The 22,974-nt window shown below is 38.2% G+C and overlaps 1 protein-coding gene across 5 annotated transcripts in view; it reads left to right on the top strand.

Moving 5' to 3' along the window:
• The window catches only part of TNRC6A (trinucleotide repeat containing adaptor 6A), a 53,263-nt gene that overhangs the window by 1,522 nt on the left and 28,767 nt on the right, over positions 1–22,974 (top strand). For 4 of the 5 annotated variants that reach the window (XM_029911248.1, XM_029911247.1, XM_029911246.1 and 1 more), the window contains exons 1-2: positions 14,151–14,230; positions 20,789–20,836. In XM_029911248.1, coding sequence (XP_029767108.1) covers positions 20,791–20,836 — 46 coding nt within the window. In that variant the 5' untranslated portion in view covers positions 14,151–14,230; positions 20,789–20,790. Of the gene's footprint in view, positions 1–3,704; positions 3,727–13,894; positions 14,231–20,788; positions 20,837–22,974 lie in introns of those variants that run through there. The other variant, XM_029911249.1, reaches the window with a different exon arrangement.

Here is a 22,974-nt window from a genome sequence, read left to right as displayed (position 1 = left end):
CCCATTACAATTGCTGGAATCCTTGCCCCAAAATGTGCTTGGTTGGGTTTTTTTGGTCTCCAGCAGAAAGCTTGACTCATTCAGTGACAAACTATGCACCAGAAATAATTTTTTAAGTGTTTTAAAGAAATACTGAGCATACACAGCTTTGTAACTGAACTTTACTGAAATTCTGTCTAAACTAATTCCTTTCTACATGTGGCCATGCTGATTGTCCTTAAGAAACCAAAAGATTTCCCCTGCTTTCACTGTAGAAGCAACAGAATGCTAAGTGTTTAGGCTTGATGCTTCAGAAATGTAAGTAGTTGCTCTGTCGGGAGAGCAGTAGAATGTAACCAGCTTGCTTGCGGCCCTGGAGAAGCTCAGGCTCTCTAGACTAGGAAAAAACAGTTTTTAAAAACAAGTTAAGCAAACACATTTCAATTAAGTGGTGTCTAAAAACATGTCCACCCACCCTGTACAGACAAGGTTTGACCCCTTTAAAAATATGTTGGCTGGTTATGGTCTACCTTAGGCTCCCTGACTAGCATTTAAAAAAAAGGTAAAACCTTGTCTGTCCTAGGTGCCAACATGTTTTAAACACTACTTAATTAAAATGTGTTAGCTAACTTAAAAAAAGGTTTGGCTTTTTAACTCTTCTAAATAGGGCTGATTTAGAGGTCAGTTAGGGTGACCAAACAGCAAATGTGAAAAATCGGGATGAGGGTGAGGGGTAATAGGAGCCTAAATAAGAAAAAGATCGGGACTGTCCCTATAAAATCGGGACATCTGGTTACCCTAAGGTCAGTTGGTAGCCTTTGCACCTGATCATTGTGGACAGTTGAGTCCAGCACATTACCTATAGAGATGCAAAAATTTGCCTCCTTTATTTTCCTGTTCCTGAGCCACTACCGGAATTGTCACTTAAAGATCAACTTGAAGCTCATTCAGCAGAGCTGTGGCAGTGATAAACTCAAGCCTCAGGCCTATTTGATCTCCTAAGATTTGTAGATCCAGCTGGGAATGGTAGTGTTTTTACAGAACAGTACTGTCCAAATACACTATTGTCCAGTCAGTCTGTTTTTGCCTGGGTATAATAAAGGGTAACATCTGTATGAAGTCCTCAGGTCTTCAAGTGAGGTGTTTTTGGGTTGGAGGGTTAGGCTTGGTTGAGATAACATTATGGAGTGGAAGACATGTAGAAAGATTTTAATATTGAGTAACAGCAAGTTTTCTGACATGTATAATGGGCTGTTTGTTCAGCGTGGAGGAGTTCTTGTTATAGTCTCCCTGTGAATGGGACAATTTTATGATGTCTCCCTTCAGGTAGAAGTTTTGGTGGGAAGGACAGGGTTTGGGGATGTATTCAAGGAAGGCTTTTTCCCTGATTTCAGTGACTGAGCACTGGTGGCTGTGATGACTGCCCTAACTTAGGTGAGGTGGGAGAGAGCACTTCCCCACTTAGTACATCTCTACCCCGATATAACACGACCCGGTATAACATGAATTCTGATATAACGCGGTAAAGCAGTGCTCCGGGGGGGCAGGGCTGCGCACTCAGCGGATCAAAGCAAATTCGATATAACGCGGTTTCACCTATAACGCAGTAAGATTTTTTTGGCTCCCGAGGACAGCGTTATATCGAGGTAGAGGTGTAGTAGTAAAAATGTATCATGGTAGTGCCTAAAATCTCCAGTCAGGCTTCAGATCCCACTGTGTTGAGAGCTGTACAAACATAGGAAAAAGACAATCCGTATACCCGGAGGAGCTTGCAATCTAAGGACACGTACAGACAAAGGGTAGGGCATGAGGTGGTAATACACAAGCAAATGAATGTGGTGGAGGGGAGAAAAGAGACAGCTTTGATACATGAATTGTATTGGGGGGGGGCAGTTGTTTTTGTTTTTGTTAATGGATTCAGAGGAAAGGAGTAGGATAAGGAAAGAAGAGGAAGAGTTACAGTGAGGATGTTACTTGGCTTCAGAAGGGGAGAAGAGTCTGTTTCACACTGCCATGGAGCACCTCTTATGGGAGCTCTACTATTTTATTACACTTACCTGTTTGTATCCATACAAGCATGCTGAGCTCTAGGCACAGAACAATTGCACATACAAAACTCAGCAGTTCAAAATTACTATAAAAACTTCCCTAGCCAGCAAAATAAATTTCTCTTCCAGATTTGATAGCCTTGATAAGTGTAAGCTAGGTCAAAAGCTATGACATACACTGTAAAGGTCTCTGTTATTCTAACTGGCTTTCTGGAGTGAGGAAAAAGGGCTGCAACTCCTTTTAGTATTTTAGGAGCTTAGAGTGTAGAGATGAGGAAGAGGATTCTAAACTGAATCCAGTAAAAGTTTTGTTGCATTCAGCATAAGCAGCCATTGAACTATTTACACTTTTTTTCAGTTCCAATAACTGATACAATAGAACATACCAGTAATGGCTTTTCTTCTCTTTAAAAAAGAATTTGCACATATTGGCCACCCTTGAGTGGTATTCAAAAATTCCCAAGCAAATGTAGTTTTGCAGACTACATACCAAATACTTTGCAGTACAAGGAAACAAGAGAATGGATTTTTTACTGTGCCTAGAAATTGGACGGTATAAAAATCTGTGTACACTTCCTTGCTTTTATCAGTTCTTGGCAAAAAAAAATAATATGAAGGACAGAATTTGCTAATACTGTGAACTGCTGATTTCTTTAACAGATGGGTGGACATGATAGTAAAGGGCATTAATAACTTTTTAGTATAATCAGCCCTCACTGTTTCTTACTGTGCTAATATTTAAATACAATAATTATCAAATCTGTCAATCTTGACCACTTCTCAGGATTTCATTGCAGAGCACTGTGGTAAGGTCTCATATTACTAAGTCATGATTAATTTTAATGAATATTGTATGCTGCAGAACATTTATTATAACACTAACATTTTATGAACACACATGAAAGGGATACTGTGAAGTTAAATCTCACTTCTGCTTTGAAAATATTTTGCTCTCTATGTTACAGTAATTGTCTGTTACTTGTATGTCAGAGCTCGGGGTGGAAGGGGGGAACCATTATTTACTTCGTGCTTTTTAGAGCACCATATGTACCGTCTTCTCTTGTGTAACTAGACCTACACAAATAGGGGGCACTTCAATACAGCAGCAAGAGAGAGGAACATTTTGTTATCTCGTGATATAGTTTATCAGTGCAGACCTTTTATCTTGGCCCTTTCGCACAGGTAACTCTAAAGGTAGCTTGTCAAACTTCTGCAGGCTCTTGAAAAGTGAAGATTTTAGATTTGTTCTGCACTCACTCACTCACTCACTCACTTTCTGAGTTTTTCTGTTTATAATGATTGGGGATTGTTTGAGCTGTTCAGTTTTCAGAAGCTAAATTAAAAATTGTTCTACTTCCTATGACTTTTGCCAGGCAAATAAATACTGATAATTTTAACCCATTTTTAAAGAAACTCAGTCTAAACTGGGTTGGATTAGAAATGAATGTGTGATCCATTTGGCCTTCTGTTAGTATAATGTTTTTAAACAGCTTTGCAGCCATAAAGTGAGGGCTGGTGGAAGAGGGGAAATGATCTTAAACTGTCCACTTTAGATGTACCAAAACATGTTAAAAGAAAGGCAGGCAGGGATCTATTGTGAGACTATACAGATGCAGGCAAAATATCAGAAAAGAACAATCTGTACAAATTATTCACACTGTTTCTTTTTTGTTGTAGGCCATTGAACAAAAAATCAAAGGTAAGTTACTTTAAAGCTATTTATATTTTGTGGTGTTTGAGTAGATATTTTAATTTGTGTTTGAATTAAAAGGGAGGGTCTGAAACATTTTGACTCAGCCTGAAAAGATAGGGTCTGGGAAAACATACAGTGCCAATGGTATATCTAGCCATTCAAAAAAAAAGATAATGGAATATAATTGGTATATTCCTTCACTCTTATTCACCTTTTTTTAATTATTTATACAGCACTATGCACACAAGCAGTGTTCTGCTTTATCTTCCTCTCCTTCATTTTTCTCTTCCTCTTCTCCTTTAATTAAAAAAAATATACGCAAAAAAAAATTGCATCCTCCTACCAATCCAGCCGTATTGTAGGTCATGGGATGTAGTTAATCTATTTCATGCAGTTCTTCTGAATGTGCTGTTAGTGCAATTGGACATCAGAGTGATAGACACAGTAATTGCCCATCTATCTCTGAAATGAAATGACACATCCAGCAGTTTCATCTTGGTGTAAAGGCCTGGGATTCCCATGTCTACGAGCTCTAATTTAGTTAAAAAACAAATTGGGAGTATTGTGATTAATTTGAATATTTGTATTGTATATTTTGATTCCTTTCAAGTACTTGCTATATCTTTAAGATAAAGGAAATATGTATCTACTTTGTGTAGGCGTAACTACCTGAATTAGAATGAAAAGGGAAGTGATCGTTGAGAATTTTATAATAGTTGTATATTTATGCAGGGGGCTAACATTTGCTAAATTCTTTATCTTTAGAAACACTGTGTTTCGTTAAATATTAAGTCTTGAGACAAATTTCTAGTAATTTTTTAACAATGAAATGTGTTAGCTAGTCATAGTGGCTCATGATCAGGTGGTGAATTCTCCATATAAAGGTGCATTCTCATCTTGCTGCCTAGTGTATGCAGCAGTAATTACCTGATACTTTAAGATGAGTTTATATCTAGTTTCCTCAACTTGCAGTGGATTAATTGAGTTGACAACTTGCACAGAAAAGCTAAATTCTGTAGCATAATAGGCTCCTAATACGTTAAGGGGTTGTGTGGGAAGGAAGTGTGTTTTTAATGATCTATTAGAAATATATTAAAACTGGTGACAGAAATCAAAGGAATAAAAGTATCTTTAGGTTCACAGAATAGTTTCGCTGCTTTGAGGCAAAAAGAGCTTCTACATTGTGCGTGATGGGGGTTTTAATGCACTGGTCTTTCTATTAATTGGAGTTATGAACCTACATTAGGAGACTGACTTCCTTAAATCCTGGATCTGCAGCCATCTTGTGCATCCAATGCCATTGCCTACAGAATCTCTCTCTTAAGGCTTGATCCTGAACTCGTTAGGCAGTGGGAGTTTTGCCATTGACTTCAGTGGGTTCAGGACTGAACACTTAATGAAGATGGCAGACATAGAATCATGGAATCATAGGACTGGAGGGGACCTTGAAAGGTCGTCTAGTCCAATCCCCTGCACTCATGGCAGGACTAAGTATTATCTAGACCAGCGGTTCCCAAACTTGTTCCGACGCTTATACAGTGAAAGCCCCTGGCTGGCCGGGCCAGTTTGTTTACCTGCCGCGTCCGCAGGTTCGGCCGATCGCGGCTCCCAGTGGCTGCGGTTCGCTGCTCCGGGCTAATGGGAGCCGCTGGAAGCGGCGCGGGCCGAGGGACATACTGGCCACCGCCGAGGGATGTACTGGCCACTGCGGACGCGGCAGGTAAATAAACTGGCCCGGCCCGCCAGGGGCTTTCCCTGCACAAGCAGCGGAACCACTGATCTAGACCATTCCTGACTGGTGTTTGGAGATTTTTAAGAGCAGGTTAGACAATGATGGAGATTCCACAACCTCCCTAGGCAACTTATTCCAGTGCTTAACCACCCTGACAGTTAGGAAGTTTTTCCTAATGTCCAACCTAAACCGTCCTTTCTGCAATTTAAGCCCATTTCTTCTTGTCCTATCCTCGGCGGTTAAGAACAACATTTTTTTCTCCCTCCTCCTTGTAACAACCTTTTATGTACTTGAAAATGGTTATCATGTCCCCTCTCAGTCTTCTCTTCTCCAGACTAAACAAACCCAATTTTTTCAATCTTCCCTCATAGGTCATGTTTTCTAGACCTTTAATCATTTTTGTTGCTCTTCTCTGGACTTTCTCCAGTTTGTCCACATCTTTCCTGAAATGTGGTGCCCAGAACTGGACACTCAAGTCCAGTTGAGGCCTAATCAGCGTGGAATAGAGTGGAAGAATTACTTCTCATGACTTGCTTACAACACTCCTGCTAATACATCCCAGAATAATTCTTTTGTTTGTTTTTTTGCAACAGTGTTACACTGTCCACTCATACTTAGCTTGTGATCCACAATGACCCCCCAGATCCCTTTCTGCAGTACTCCTTCCTAGGCAGTCATTTCCTATTTTGTATGTGTGCAACTAATTTGTTCCTTCCTAAGTGGAGTACTTTTGCATTTGTCTTTATTGAATTTCATTCTGTTTTCTTCAGACCATTTCTCCAGTTTGTCCATATCATTTTGAATTTTAATGCTATCCTCCAAAGCACTTGCAACCCCTCCCAGCTTGGTATCATCTGCACACTTTATAAGTGTACTTTCCATGCCATTATCTAAATCATTAATGAAGATATTGATGAGAACCAGACCCAGAACAGATCTCTGCGGGATCCCACTTGATATGCCCTTCCAGCTTGACTGTGAACCATTGATAACTCTCTGGGAACGGTTTTCCAACCAGTTATGTACCCACCTTATAGTAGCTCCATCTAGGTTGTATTTCCCTGGTTTGTTTATGAGAAGGTCATGCAAGATAGTATCAAAAGCCTTACTAAAGTCAAGATGTTACTACTACCACTTCCCCCCTCTTCTGAAGGTTGTACCCTGTCAAAGAATCTCACATCCCTGGAGCCCTCTATAGTAGATAAATATTTTCACTTAATTTATTTAGGCTCCCTTTTTCAGCCAGTGCATGGAATTACAATTAATTGTCTCATCTACCAAATAAGTGTTTCTCTTCTCCTATAGCCACTCCTTACATAGCCAGATGCCACGATAAAAAAGATGATACACTAACAGCCATGCATAGACCTGCCAACTATAGAATTGTGAATAGTGTCACTTTTAAAATTCTACAGTAATAAATTAAACTAGGAAAGACTGAGGGACAAAATAGAAAAATGGTAAATGTTTTGCTTTATAAAATGGTACTGTCCATTCTAAAGTCACAATTGACTTGTGTCTCACATCTTGAGAAGTGATAGTGATGCCCACAGCTGAGGGAATAAAGATGTAGACATTTTTGTCCTTGTTAGATTTTCAGCTTTTGTTAGCTGAAATGTAATGTGCTTTATTAATGTGAATACCCAACTCTAACTTTAATATGTTACTTTATTTCCTTAACTATATTTTACTATAAAAGTTAGGGGGAATTTTAAGATCTGTCAAACATGCTGGCAGTCGCTTTTAATAAGCATAGATGTTATGGGATTCAATAGTGAAGCTGTTTCAAACCATAATTTCACATGTCAAAATTTGTCATCTGTGTTATGCATACCCAATTCACTGTTTCATCATAGTTTTGTGTGCTTGCATTCAAGATGAAAATTAATAAATATTTTACTAGTTTCCAAGTTTCCATCATGTTAATTTCTTAAAATATTATGTGGATGAGTTGAAGATAGAATACAAGAGTATAGGATTGCTAAGTAATTCATAATAAAGTTCTTTATTGCAGAAAATTACATTAAAATTGTAATAACCCCCCCCCCCCCCCCCCCCCCAACTCTCAGTTGAGTCTAAAATGCATTTATGTCTAGGATCCCTTCTTGCACTGTTTTCATCTTAATAGTTCCAGAACCCCAGTGTCATAAACACCTTTTCTTGGAATGGGATAAAGTAGTTTGACATTACTAGCAAATTTTGATTATACCCCTGTTCAAATGAAAATATTGAAACAGTTAAGATAACAGTAGTGTAGATATTTCAGCCATAGCTGTTTGATACATTAGCATTGACATAAGGTTGTATTTTGTATATAGTTGGTTTTTCAGTTAAACATTTTTACCAGCTTTTTAGGATTAAATGTATTCAGCAATTCAATAATTCCTACGTTCCTCAGAGAAGTGCACTATGTACAGAACCTAGCACAGAGCGTCCCTGATTTTGATTGGGACCCTGTAGGTACTATAATATAAATTAAATGTAAAGTTTGGAAAGTGCTTTGAGATCTTTACCAATTAAATGTGCTATTGAACTGTCAAACGTGGTGGTGTTCTACTCTAACTTACACGGTAGCCTGGTATAATAGCCTTTATTGCATTTAACTTGTAATACTATTCAAAGTAAACAAACCTCCCTATTCATCATGAATATCCCATTCAAAAGAAATCTCTCAAACCCCACTTCAGCTATGCAAAGAAAATGGCATCGTACACTACATGCTAAACCAAACGTTATACAATATGAGTATTTAGCTTGCATTTTGCCACAAAATACCAGCTTCCTAGACTCTTCAGCAAACAAGATGCTGTCACTGTAAATATAAATGTATGTGTGTGCAGGACAGTGCTTTGTAATGTGAAACATTTCCTTTACATATTGTATTTCAAGATACGTAGGTAATATTTTAGTGAAATAGTTTTACAAACTGTGCAGTAGGGTTAAGGCTGTCACTCGTGCTGTTGAGTCTTCTAGTGCTTTGCAAAATAACAAAAGGTAGATCATCAATTTAGATTTTTTTCAACTTTTTCTCTAAATTTCCCTGTTTTGTGGAAGGGCTAGGCATAAAACTACTGCTTTTGTTGCAGAATAGGATAAACTCTGGATCACCACTGAAATAGAAAGTGCCTTTAACAATAACTGGATAGGGAATTGAATTCCTTTACTCATATTTCCTACCTTTGAAACTTCTCGTTCATCTGTTCTCTGTGAAACAAAACTGTCCATGCTCACAGAAGTTTTGTTTTCCACTTGTATAACTGCTTTACCTTAATGGAAAACTGTTATATTAGCTTTCAAAGCTTATAAGTAGAAAAAAGAAAAAAAATGAACCGAGCTATGAATACTTGCTGTTAAAATTCCCCATATAAATGCCTTATAATTTACCTTTCTACGGATCTGCAGGGGTTAATGAATTGGCAAACAGTTAGATATTTTCCAGATCAGCTAGCTGAGCTTACAGCTGCGGCCATTTTTCCACAACGAAAATTCTAGCATTACATCTTACGTGTGTCAGCTTGAAAGCCAGACTTCCTCTGTTTGCCCTTCAGCATTCCAGCACTGACAACTCTTTGGGGCATGACATGCAAGGAAAGTGTATTACAGTACATTTTTAAGAGGTCAGCTTAAGCAGTAATAAGAAAAGAACACTTAAATGACAGTTTGGTGCTGCTCTTTGTGTGCTTTAGCCGTTGATTTGATCTATGTAAGCTGATTTTGTTTGAGTGAAACTGTTCTCCATCTGCATTAAAGTTGTTCAAACAGCTGCCATTTTTTTTATTGGAGGGGGGAGTTTGTCACTGGGCCCCTACTCCAGGAGGAGTTGGCAAGCAGTACTCTTGTAGCAGTAAAATGACACCATGCTTCTCCTCCATTTTCTAATGAAATCTGCAGAGTGGGAAAGCAACACAAGTTGGAAGCGTCTTTCTTTGGAATCTATCTGTAAACTGTTGTTTCTGTCACGGTCGTGCAGACTGTAACTTCAGCTTCCACTGCTTTGTGGGTTTTCAGCAGGTTTGTTGTTTATGAAAATGTCTCTCCTTATATTCCTTTGTAATCTTGCTGCTGCTTGTCAAGAAAATTAGGAGTAATACACTGCAAGTCCATTAACAAAGTTGCCTTTAGACTTTAGGGTGATGCAGAACAAAATACTGATGTGCTAAACAATATTTTATCACTGTTTTTAACAGTGTTGTTAAACTAGAGCAGTAGATTATAACACTTTTCTGGGATTTAAGGGGTATTGGAATTTATAATATTGGAACAATAAAAGGTTAGTTAAAGTGAGATATTAGCAACAGAGCTGGTTTAATCTTCTGAAAAGTTGCTGATTATAAAATACAATTGGATAGAATTAACAAATTGTGTGATTTCCCCGCTCCCCCTGACACTTAGTTAAGAAAAATGGTTGTATTGGGCCTGAAGATGTCAATAATACATTTAATTAAGTTAAAAATAACTGAAACTTTAAGTTGCATCTTAAAGCATATTTGACTGTAGACAGTAGAGAACCTGGCTCAAACTAAAAATGTTTTACCTGAACATTGGTTGCATTTTATTGAATTTGTCAATCTTTACACAAAGAATGAATAATTCGGTTACTGCTTTTATCTACCAAGTAAATATATTTCTTGTGTAATCTGTATGTAATGTTTTATTTGTTTAGAAAAAGTAGTGTTCATACTGTAGCTATTTGGGGTTTATTTTACTAAAAGGGATCTCATTTACTAATATGCTCTATCATTTTATAGTTAACGAATGAGTAACCAGGAATTAGTTCAATTAGTTTAGTTAAGATGCACTTACTGTGCTTTAAAGGGGCTTAAATAAGGAAAGTTAGGAATGAATGTTGTTTTGTTGCCGTTCTGCTCTGGAGTGATTTTTCTAACTCCAGTTCTCTTCCATTGGAATGTCATATGTAAATAATTTGTATTTAATCTGCAAGGAATAATTCTACTATGGAAGGAATACTAGGTGGAGTGAAAATTATCATTTTATTGAGCACCAACAAGACATTACGTGCTGTAATAAAATAATCCCTGCACCAAGGAGTTTACAGTCTAAATAGAAAGACAGTATAATTCATACAAACAATACCAGGTGACCAAAAAATGGATTTATAACTAAGCAGTGAAGTTCTTTATAAGTACTTTGTTGGTGGAGTAATGCTGGTAGACTGTATGCAGGTAGTGTGTTTATTTTCATTTACTGCTGTCAACAGACTTTCTTAGATCAAGCTTTAAGTATGTTTTTTAACTTTAAAGGTTAGACATTATGATGACCAGTTGCATCAAAAGGTATATTGGTAAAATGTAGATTACTAGAAAGTTAAATAACAGATTTGTGGGTGGTGAAGTGGAGTTTGGTATATGAAAGACCAACTCTCTTTAAATGTCTGAGTTGCATTAGTAAATGGACTAAAGGAGTATGGGTTTTTTTTAAATAACTTCTGCATAATTGTAAGTAATTTATATTAATAATAACAAAGATTTACCATTAAGAAAAATTACTGATTTAGAAGTGCAGAGAGGAATATAAAATGTTTTCCTCTCCTGCGTCATTTTACATTGCATTGCTTTGTTCTTTAAATCTTAACATTAATGAAAAGAGGAATATGCTAGAAAGGAATAGATGGAAATATGTTCAGAATTTTTGAAGGCATTGAATTGTACTTTTGAACATTAAATGCATTTGATCATAGGTCGTTCAAACACTGTTGAATGTGTGCATGTGAAACATTGTTAGAGGACCTGAATTCAGTAGCTTTCTAAAATAGGTAACAGAACTCTTACATCAGCAGAATCTAATACTGTGTTAGTCATTTTATCCAACTTATCGGTTTATCTAATTACTTGTGACTATCTTCCCTATCCATGCTCCTATGCATTAAATTGACTTATGTCATGGCCATTCTTCTACCTAATTCTGTCCCCCTCCATTCAGCTGTGAAATAGAGTAGAACTGGGTCACTGCTGTGGCAGAGTAGTGGAAGACGGTGGTGGTGGTGGTGTACATGTTTGTAATCACCTGAAATAGCGTATCCCTTTCTCTGCCCTTGAAACTTATACCAAGGATTTATAACTGTCAGTCCCTCCATTGGAGAAGAAATAGCATACATGCTCCAAATATCCCTTGTATACAAAATCTTTCTTTGGGCTTTGTCATTTTTTTCATAGACTGAAAAACTGATAGCTGCAGTTCTGGGTGCTAAGAACGCTGGGTGCTTTGTTTACACTTAAGTAACAGATTTGATCCTACAGGACACAATTTTTTTTTTAAAGGAACATATAATTGTGTGTGCCTTTTTTGAGGTATGTGTATTTTTTTACCTAATCATGTTAAAAGTAACAGCCGTATTCCCTATATTGAAATTTTTTTTTAAACAAAGCTTCAGGGAACTGGATTTTGCTTAGATTTTCTAAGGCCAGACTATTGTATTCACCTGCATTTGTACCTGAAAGTGAATGTTAGTGTATGATTTTCATGTTTTGTACTTTTCTTTCATTTGACCATTTTGTTCTTGCTTCTAGCACACTAGGGAATTGTTTAATGAAATACAAAAAGTAATGCTGCTGCAAAGTCAAAAGCCTAGGGTACGTTAACAGCATACTAATGTGCAGAGTTACTCTTAAAGGAAGATAAACAAAACTTTATAGTAACTCAAGCTTAATTTTAATAGGACCCCAAACACCCAACAATCACACACGTAGCAGTAGGAATGCCTTACAGTTTTAATTGTACCTTTAGGACCTGGCTATAGACACAGTAGTTGTGCAAGCATTTATTTTTATAATATTGTTTAAGGTTAAGCTTTTCAAAGTTAACTATGCAGCTCCCATTAATTTCAAGGACAGTTGTAGTTAAGTTCTCTAGTCATCTCTGAAAATCACAACCTAGATATTCTTCTGTACTTATTTTATCAAAGAAAAAGTAAACTGAACACATACACAATTGTGTGTGATCATTGATCTATATAATGGGCTTGAAAAAAAACTGTGTGTTACAGTGACATCAATAGAGTTGGTTTAAACTTTTTTGAAATTGTGGGTGATCTCTAAACGTAGTTACTGTAAAGCATTCCACATCTTTAGAGTATTTGTGTGCTTTAGTAGACCAGGCCCAATCACATACTCCATCCTGTGCCTTTCTGGGTTTCATTTAATTTGTTTGCGTTTGTACTGGTGTGATGGAGCAAATAAACAGGTAGCAATGAATACTGTAATCACCTGTTTATTCACAGTTCAGGTGTGGTGTATACACCCATATGTAACCTTTCTTGCAAATTCTTTGGCCTCAATCCCATCTAAAAGTGGCCATGCTGTCAAGGTTATGAAAGGTAATTTTGATTTCATTTAAGCTGAATGCTTGGCATTTCATCCATGGAGGCAACCAGTCATGTCAAATGGTGTATGGTATTTATGCTATCACTTTCTACTGACAATGGACTGGGTGAAGACTAGTACATAGATTTCCCTTTGGATGTCAGGATTGACAAGACAGGCGACTGTTAACCACTCATTCTCTTTGTTCCTAAGCTTGCCTTGTGTTCTCTTCTGTGTTGACTTCATAAAAGACTTATACACAAACGATTTTTTAATTTCCCACGGTAGGAAATAATGCAACCCAGATTTTTTAAAGTTTTTAATTTTTTGAGAAATGTAGTTTTGCTTTAGGTGCTAAAACAAACTTGGACTGATGAAGTGATGATCCATCAAAAAATTTTGGATCTTTGTAAGGAGTAGTAATAAAAGACTTGAGCTGGGATAATTTGTTATGAATTTATAGCTAAACCTTCTATTACTAGTAATACCATGTTAGAAAATAGTGTGTGCATATAGCTAGGCTTATAGTGGAAACTGGGTTTCAGCTTTAACTGGAGCAAATACTGCCATTCCGTAATATATACCCTACTCCAGGGGTGGCCAACCTGTGGCTCCGGAGCCACATGAGGCTCTTCAGAAGTTAATATGCGGCTCCTTGTATAGGCACCGACTCCAGGGCTGGAGCTACAGGCGCCAACTTTCCAATGTGCCGGGGGGTGCTAACTGCTCAACCCCTGGCTCTGCCACAGGCCCTGCCCCCACTCCACCCCTTCCCGCCCCCTCCCCTGAGCCTGCAGTGCCCTCGCTTCTCCCTCGCCCCCCCTCCCCCCCCCGAGCCTCCTGCATGCCACGAAACAGTGGATCGGGAGGGAGGGGGATACGCCAGTGGGTGGGAGACGCTGGGAGTGGAGGGAAAGCTGATTGGGGGCTGCTGACGTATTACTGTGGCTCTTTGGCAATGTACATTGGTACATTCTGGCTCCTTCTCAGGCTCAGGTTGGCCACCCCTGCCCTACTCAAAATATGTTTTTCTTTTCTTAGGATCTTTTTGACTTTGAAAACTATGGTACCTGTGATTAATTTTCTTCAACTTTTTTCTTTTTTTTTTTTTGGTGTGGGTTAGTGCCAGAACAAACAAAGACCAGTGTAAGCCAGCCTCAGCCCGTCCCCTCTAACGGCACTTCCCCAGCAACCAGCACTAATAATAATGCCAAGCGGGCCACAGCCAGCAATCAGCAGCAGACCTTGCCTCGATACCCTCCTCGTGAAGTACCACCACGATTTCGACACCAGGAACAGAAACAGCTTTTGAAGCGAGGTCAGCAGTTACCAGTGATAGCTGCAAACCTGGGATCCACTCCTAAAGTATTAAACAGCCAATCAGGAGGCAGCGCTGTCACAAGTAAACAGCCAGTGACCAACGGAGAAGTGCCGAACAGCAGCAGCAAAAAACAGTCAGGTGAGAGAGGAAGTAACTTGTTTTCAGTGAGGTTAGATATTTTATTAGTAGCTAGATTAGAATGATTGAATTGGTACAACACAGAATCCATTTTAGGGTAAATGGGCGAAGAGTCCTCCAGTGTCTGTTATTCATGTTAAGCATTAACTTTAAAACATGGTCTCCTGTGCGCTATCTTCCTTTTAACTGAATCTCTGATCATTCTCAGCTCATCTTAGTTATTGACTAATGCAGTTTCTATACGATACAGGTGCATATCTACCTTTGAACAAGGTAGGTTTAAGTTTAGATAAATATTAATATCCTTTTTCTAGATTCCTCTCTTGATCTCAATGATTGATCGAAAAGATTGCTTTAAAGGGAACCCCTTTATGTAAAGACTTTGCCATAGGTCTCTGTGTTAGACCTATGTCCAATATTCAGGAATCTGAACAGCATCCTCAAAATAAGTTTCTTGTTTCAGATCCAGTGACATCACCTTGAATTTCTGGGTTAAAAAAATCAAAGCCATTATTCTGATGTTAAGGTTTCTTTTGCTAAAGAGATTAGATTTGTTCGTGTACCCCAAGTAGAGCCCTGCGCGGATACAAATTTATATCCGTGGATATAAATCAATATCCCTGGAACCGCAGGGCTCTCCCCGGAACCGCAGTGGTGAAAGGAGCAGAACGTGGTGCCGCCACCGCTCCCAGGAGATAGCACTCCACACTGGCAGCTCGTCCGTCGTAGCTGTACTGTCCCCACTCCGCCCAATGGGGCAGGCACCAGGCTCACTGGTACCTGTCCCTGGTTGCACTCTTGTGTTCAAACGGCGTGCACACCCCCAGACAGGAGAGAGAGACAGCTGAATGGAAGGGACAGGAGTGGGGCTGTCGGCAGTACAGCCACGTCGGAGGAGCTGCCGGCGCAGGGCACTGGCTCCTGGGAGCGGCAGCCACATGTTCTGCTCCTTTCGCCCCTGCAGTTCCATGGATACCGATTTATATCCACGGATATCTGCATCTGCAGATATAAACTTGTGTCCGTGCAGGACTCTAACCCCGGGTACTGTCTCTGCTGACAGAGTATCTTGGCCTCTTACAGGATCTGCTTCTCTGGAATCTGAGAGGAGAATGACTGCTATTCATATCAATATTTTCTTTTTTTTTTTTCCATAAACTCTTTACTCTGATCCTTCTTCATCCTTGTTGGCTTGAGCAACCCACCCTTCAAATACTTGTACAACAGTGTAATAAAGAGTTAACCATGGGAACATTTTACCAAGGGTCATGGTGGTTTCTCCATCACTGACCATTTTTAATTCAAAATTGGATCTTTCTAAAAGACCTGCCCTAGGAATTAATTTTGAGGAAGTTCTGTGGTCTGTGTTATACAGGACGTCAGACTAAATGCTCACAATGGTCCCTTCTGACCCTAGAATCTATGAATAAGTTTGCACTTTTAGTGAATGAACTAGGTTATAATTTACTGATCTTTTTGTTAGTAAGATAAAGTTAGTGTATTCTTGACTGGAAAGAAATAACTCCAATTCCAGGAATTTCCAAAGCATTTTGGTAGTCCACCCTTCAGCCATCATCTTCTCCATAAGTGTTTGTGTTTCTTATGCTGGTTTTTGTAGCTGCATTTAGTTGTTTGAAAGACATTTAGCAGTTATGATACAACTGTTTCACCTGAGCCATCTAAACTTGGCTGTAATTTATAGTATTTCTTAAGATCACTGATGTTTGGCACTACAGAGGCTATGATGTAAAGCATTCCAGTTACAAAAAGGTGATTTTCCTTTTTAAAAGAATTCTTGAGGAAAACCTCGATACTTTGCTCCTTTTTATATCCTTGAACTCATCACAGACTCTAGAAGATAACAGTATTTAAAATGAAGGTAAACTGTCAGGTATGTTGCTGTCAAACACTGTACAAATGAATATCCAAACTAAAATAGTATGGATTGGGGGTTTTTTGTTTTTTTTAATCTAGGTAGTGATTTGTTATATTGGAGATTAAACTCTTCAGTTTTGTGTTTGTAACAAAATGAGCACAGTCTAACCATTTAAAAAAAACTAGTTTTTTACAGATGAAATTTTTCTCCATAGGTCTGTTATCTGTTGATCTAGTCTTGTGGCCTGTGATGTCAAAGAAAGATTCACGTGTAGTTTATTAAAAATTTCTCCCGTAAGGCAAACTGTTAGAAACTGGTTACATATGTTGTGAGTATTGCATTCCAACAGTGTCTTACACAGCCTCTTTATTTTTTCTTCTGATGCGGTTGATAGGATTCCAACCTGTGGAAAATATTTATTTACAGCTAAGTGGACTCTTCTTCTCTTTCTGGCTTTGTTTGATGTAATACTGAGCACTTACTAGTATGGCTGAGTAATCTCTGAGCTAGAAGATCTTGGTTTCTTCCCCCAGTAGTGACACAGCAGTGTTGTATTAAGCGTATGAGATGCTGCTATTCTTTGAATGAGATGTTAAATCTAGGTCCCTCCTGGTTCTTTGATTGTCCAGATGGTCAATAAAAGGCCCCGTGGAACTTTTCCAGAGAGGAGAGAATAATCCAGTTGTCCCAGCCATCCTTCATCCGTCTCTCAAAACAGGGTGTGTGAGCTGTTGCACCCAGACAGTCACTGTGCTACCAGATCCCTTGTCACTTTGCATTTTAGTCTCATGGAATTGTCACGTATAAGAGTCAGAATGGGTCTAATAGTTAATTACCCCCATCTGTGCCACATGCCTTTTGTGTGACCTAAGGTTTCATTTCTGCATGTATGAAGAAGGAATAATGTCCAGAGGGTGGAGGTTTAATGTTTGTAAGGTGCTTTGAGATCTGTAGATGAGATGATAAAGTACAAAGAATGGATTACACTAAACAGTGAATCGTAGAGCATGCTTTGGAGACTACCTTAGTTTGACTGCATAAGAGCCACTTAAGATGTCACTTGCTGCTATCATATCTGAAGAAAACTGATGTGAATAATCTGCTAATCTTGTTGTTTGCTAATTCCATCTTCTCCTTCCCCCAGCCATCAAAAAAGATCTTAGGTCTGCTTACTAGTACTAGTATCCCATTCCAGAAATTAAAGATATCAGAACATCAGGAAGGTAAAGTAATCCCTTAAAGTCCTTTGCTTTTAAAAGAACATCTATGTGCAGATAAGCTGTTCAGCAAAGAATTTTGCGCTTCACTAGGAGACAAGAGGTTAGTAAAGTCAAGAAGACTGTCCGAGCCTTGAAACCCATGCTAATGCATATATTGCTTTCATCAAGATTTGCCTAATACTCATGGAACCTTCTTCCACCAAATGTACCCTGCTTACCTCTTTCCAAAACGTACAATAATGTCCCTGTGGTACAGTCAGTAGCCCAGATGGTAAAACCAAACAAGCAGGCAGAGATAATATGCAATCCTGTAACCTATTTGAAAGAGTATACCATATACCCTGATGGCATGGCTCCAGCAACTGTTTACATCCTCAGTACAGTACCAATCCCTGGTGTTCTTGTTAAAGTCCTTCACACATCTACGGAAGTAGATATTTTCAATCAGTGGAGTGAATATCCACATCCTGCTCTAAGAAATTAACCCTGTGATGTTCTGAATACACAAATGACTTCAATACAGAATGAGAATGTGGACTGTGAACAAAGCTCCTCTGATTTAAATAGGCTTGCAAGAGATTTGGGGGGGTGGGGGGGGGGGAAGCTGGCAACTAATTTGCGTATAATTGGGCTAATGTGCACAATATGAAAAAAACCCTGCAAAACCATAAAAATAAGGGAATTAAGATTAGAGTTGAAAACTCTCTCCCTAACTCACCTCATTTTGTACAGGTTTTGTAAAGTGATATTCACAAATTAAAATAAATAGAACTTTGTATTCTGTGTGCTTGTATCCTCTCGGCATTTTAAGGTGAAGTTAGAATGGAGCTGTCAGATTTCTGAGTGTCTGTCAGATGCCCAACATCTAAATGCAGGCTTTTTGTGAGTTATTCCTAGAAGCAAATTTACCCTCTTGTTTGTTAGGTTCTCTTTAAAGGCCAGGGAAAGCAGATTAACAATTTATGCTAATATTGATTTCCTTGGCCAGTGTAGACTGATCATAAGTCTTCTGGACTGGGCATCCTTTAATATTTCTCTTCAATAAAAGATAGTTTATTGCCTATATTCCTTGTGGACCCACACTTCTCCATTTTGAAAATTAGTCTCTTCTGTTTAGGAGTAAAGCTAGTTTGGGAAGTTCCTAATAGCTCTACCAGTAGATGTTCTATTTGTACTCTGAGAACATGTGGTGAATCCTTTTTCCTCAAGGATTAAAGTCTTCCTAATGGAGCTCACCTATGGAACATTCTTAAGGCTAAAACCATGGGAAATACTTTCCGAGATCCGTTTACAAGTAGCTCTTGTTTATGAGAATGTATCCATGCCAGTCATAATAGTTTTCTTTATCAAAACTTTGCCCCATTTGTAAACCATGCGAGGTAAATCTTTAGAATAAATCTCTCCTCTTCTGTTTTTCTACCATGACAGCCCAGTGTTCTATCTTGACAATCTTGAAATATTCATTAGTTTGTAATATACCAAAATGATAAGCAGATAGTTACTGGACCACTAACTGCTTGCTACAGTGAGCTGTATGTGGCTGTTACAAATAATTATTTAAAACTGGGAGGCACATTAGGAGGTACTTCTCTGTAGAGCAATGGATTAGAAGCCATCAGGATTTTGGCTCTAATCCAGGCTGAGTTACTTTGCACCTGTCTGATTTTGGGCAAGTCTCCTTTTATCTTTGTGCCTTGACAATGCAGCTGTAAAATTGTTTTAAAACAGGAGCATGCAGAAACAAAATGTGCTGCAATGTGATTCAAGCTGCCCTGGGTAATTTGTTAAAAAAAAAAAAGGGGGGGGGTTGGAGGTTGCAAGATTCTTAGTAATTGTGGGGCTCAAATTAATTTGGGAAGCCTTCTAAAGCTTAAATGTAATAGATTGTATAGAGTAAAGGGGAAACAAGGGGGATTTAAAACTGTTACACAATTTGATTGCATACATTGTCAATAGCAAATGTTAATCTGTTGCAGGAGGCAGAAGCTAGCAAAAAATTGTATGTAGTGTTTAGAAGTTTTGGCTAGGTCCTATGGTGCAATACAAATTTATAATAAACCAAGAAGCAAAATATGAGCAGATAAAGAAAAGACTTTCATCTGAAGAATAAATCACACTGTCCAAGGATATTGTGAGATTATTAGCTTAATAGTGAGACCAGGGATGGGCGAGGGCAGTGGTTCTCAATCAGGGGTACATGTGCCCCTGCGGGTATGCAGAGGTTTTTCTGGGGGTACATCAACTCATCTAGATATTTGCCTGGTTTTACAACAGGCTACACAAAAAGACTAGCGAAGTCAGTACAAACTAAAATTACACACACACACTGAGAAAGTAAGCATTTTTTCAGAATAGCGTACTGTGACACTTTTGTATGTTTGTGTGATTTTGTAAGCAACTAGTTTTTAAGTGAGTTGAAACTTGGAGTATGCAAGACAAATGAGACTCCTGAAAGGGGTCCAGTAGTCTGGAAAGATTAAGATCCACTGGTCTAAAGGGCAATGTTCAAATTCTGTGATTCTTATAGTAGTCTCGTGAGTTTAACAAAAGAGACAATTTTATGGTAGCTTTGTATTAATGGCAAAAACTACCTATCTAACAAGTCCAGTTAATTTGTTATAAGTCAAGAATTTTTGATACTAGTTATACTTTAATCGGGTGTTTTTTAATTTTAAAAACAAAACTTCAAGTTAATAGAAATCAAGTAGGAATGGAAACACTGAGCAAAAATGAAATGCAAAATTATAAATATAAAATTTTTGCATATGCAGTGCTGTCTTGGCAGGATATTTAGTAAAAAAATTGAAGTTTTGTTTGTCAGATACATTTGTATTTATTGCTGCTTCTAGAGCAGGGGTGGCCAACCTGAGCCTGAGAAGGAGCCAGAATTTACCAATGAACATTGCCAAAGAGCCACAGTAATACGTCAGCAGCCCCCATCCGCTACCCCCCTCAGCTCCCAGCACTTCCCACCCTCCGGCAGCCCTGCCAATCAGCTGTTTTGCAATGCGCGGGAGGCTCTGGTGGGGGGGGGGAGCGAGGACATGGCAGGCTCAGGGGAAGGGGCAGGGGCCTTGGGAGAAGGGTCGGAGTGGTGGCAGGATCTGGGGCAGAGCAGGGGGTTGAGCAGTGAGCACCCCACAGCACATTGGAAAGTTAGCATCTGTATCTCCAGCCTCAGAGTCAGCACCTATGCAAGGAGCCACATATTAACCTCTGAAGAGCTGCATGCGGCTCTGGAGCCACAAATTGGCCACCCCTGTTCTAGGGCTATATGAGATGGTTTATAATTTGCAGCTACTAACACTAGCTAATGAAGATAGACTGCCCTTTTGACAGGAAAAACTTCTCTTCTGAGAAAGGATGATAATAAACTGGTTCTAAAATAGAGTGCTTTGTAGAATAATCCCAAAAGAATACTTTAATTCAATAACAATTCTGTAATTTTTTGCTTTTTCATAGGCATGCCTCCCATTCGGGACTTGGTCAGCCATTCCCCTAACCAGTCAGGTGATGCATACCTATTTCAGTCTCATGTTTGTTGTGCACTACGTGTATGTTTATAAGAGTTACATATTTCAGTAACTACTTGCACAATTATTTGATTTTGCTTCTTGGTTGGTGGTTGTTTTAGAAGCTTGACTGTTAACGTGTGTGACTGACTTAAATGCTTACTGTTTGTTTATGCACTTATATACTACAATTAGGTTGAGTTCTTAATTTAATATAAAAATTCTCTGGGGCAAAGTTCTGGACTACACCAGTAGGTTCCAATGCACAGTTAGGTGCTGTATATGATAAATAATTGTGACCACTGATACTAAATAAATACTGTATTATATACATCAATAAGTATCCATAGTAATATGGAATTTCAGGTTTTTCTGATTTGTTCCTTCAGCTAGTTAAGTAACATAAAAGCAAGAAATGTTTTTTCCCCTCAGTTAGCAACATCCATATAAAACGTTCAGTTATCCATGGTGTTTTGGCTGCTTTCACGTGTCCTGTATCTCTGAAGGATCCGTCAGCCTTCAGTGTTATAGTTTTTATCCCTTTTTACATCTCAGAAGCTTAGACAGATATTTTTCTCTTTGGACTAGTCAATCAGAATTACAGATAATACAATATATAGTTCCTTTAAAGGTTCATGCAGAGTACTTAAGAACAGACTTTTGCTGAATAATATTTGGGTACTTATGTGCTTCACAATATCATAGAATGAGCTGTTGGCAGCAAACATACTTCTAGACACTTTAACTTATGCTAAATTGTGTTGGAAGTTGAGTAACTTAATGGGCTTTTTTAGTAGAATAGTTACAACTAGGTCACTTGCTTCTGAGCCTTAAGGCTGTTGGTTCGTATTTTATGTTGAGACTGCCTCATGCGTAGCGTAGAAAGAGGAGAGAACTGACAGTTGTCATCTTCCATTGAGATATTAAACTGAAGTCTTGGTGTTCAAGTCATAATCTTTCTCTGAACAAAACAAGTTCTCACATGTAAGGTTTTGGGTTGCTGGAGTACATTGTAGTGATTGTTTGCTTACACAGTAACTGCACTTCCCTTGTTTTACTCATTACATTGTAATACCTCAAGTATGAAACGTGCTATCATAATTATCTTTGCTGATTCAGATACTTTTTTATACATTTTTCTTATCCGTTTTCATTGCCACAACCTTTGTAATTGTATTAGCAGTACCATAATATGGGGAACCACAGCTCCAAAATATTTTATTTCCATGAACTCTTGAAAATCTTCAGTGCAAGGTCTTTGAATCTGAGCAGTTGAAAAGAAACTTTTCTTTTAAGCAAGTTGATCTCATTTTACGTTTTCTACTCCTTTCTTGCAGTTTAAAAATACATGATAGCTGGTGCATAATGTCGCAGTCTCTACTTTGGGTATATAGTTGACTTAATTCTAAAGATTATGTAAAATAAACTGGTGAAGAAAAACCTGTTATAAACAAACATTAGGTTACTAGTCTAAGTCTTTTAGCCTGTTTTCATCAGCAAGTAGTATCAAGCTCTGGGTATCTTATCAAAGAGCACAGACCCGAATTTTTAATGTTGACTTTTAATACCGAAGTATATTTTATAAGATGTCTACTAAGAGAGATTTTTTTCAGAGCAATCTCAGAAAACTTTTGTGTGTAGAGCGCTCCAGCAAAAATAATCACTGCAAGACTAGCTAAACTTCCCATCTGACTAGAATGCAAAGAAAAAAATCCTTCATATCGCTGTAAAGTCATTGCCTTTCAAAATCTTTTGCAAGATTTCAGTGAAATAAAGCCATTCAATTACTTTGTCAAAGCATTTTCAGTGATACATTCAGTGACACAAATATTGGCAGAGAGATGCAGGAATAAGGTCTTTGTTTGGCAGTCATTTTAAAATTAAGGCTATTATTTTTTTAAAATAAAAATCTGACCCAATATTTATGCTTCAATTGTATACCAGTCCTTAAGGCATATGTCAAAGAAACATGAAAAGCTCATAAGTAATGTCAGTATTTTAAGATGTAACCATTTTTCTAAATGTCATTTTTAAAAACACATTAAAAACTTCCAGCAAATGAGTGAAATATTAATAGTGGTGGACTACATACTCTAGCTTTATTTATAAGTATTAATGGTTACAATATCTTGGGGG

This window comes from Terrapene carolina, unplaced genomic scaffold (genome assembly GCF_002925995.2).
Source record: "Terrapene carolina triunguis isolate 2854851 unplaced genomic scaffold, T_m_triunguis-2.0 Scaffold93, whole genome shotgun sequence".
NCBI lineage: Eukaryota > Metazoa > Chordata > Testudines > Emydidae > Terrapene > Terrapene triunguis.
This window is presented reverse-complemented; position numbering and strand designations above follow the sequence as displayed.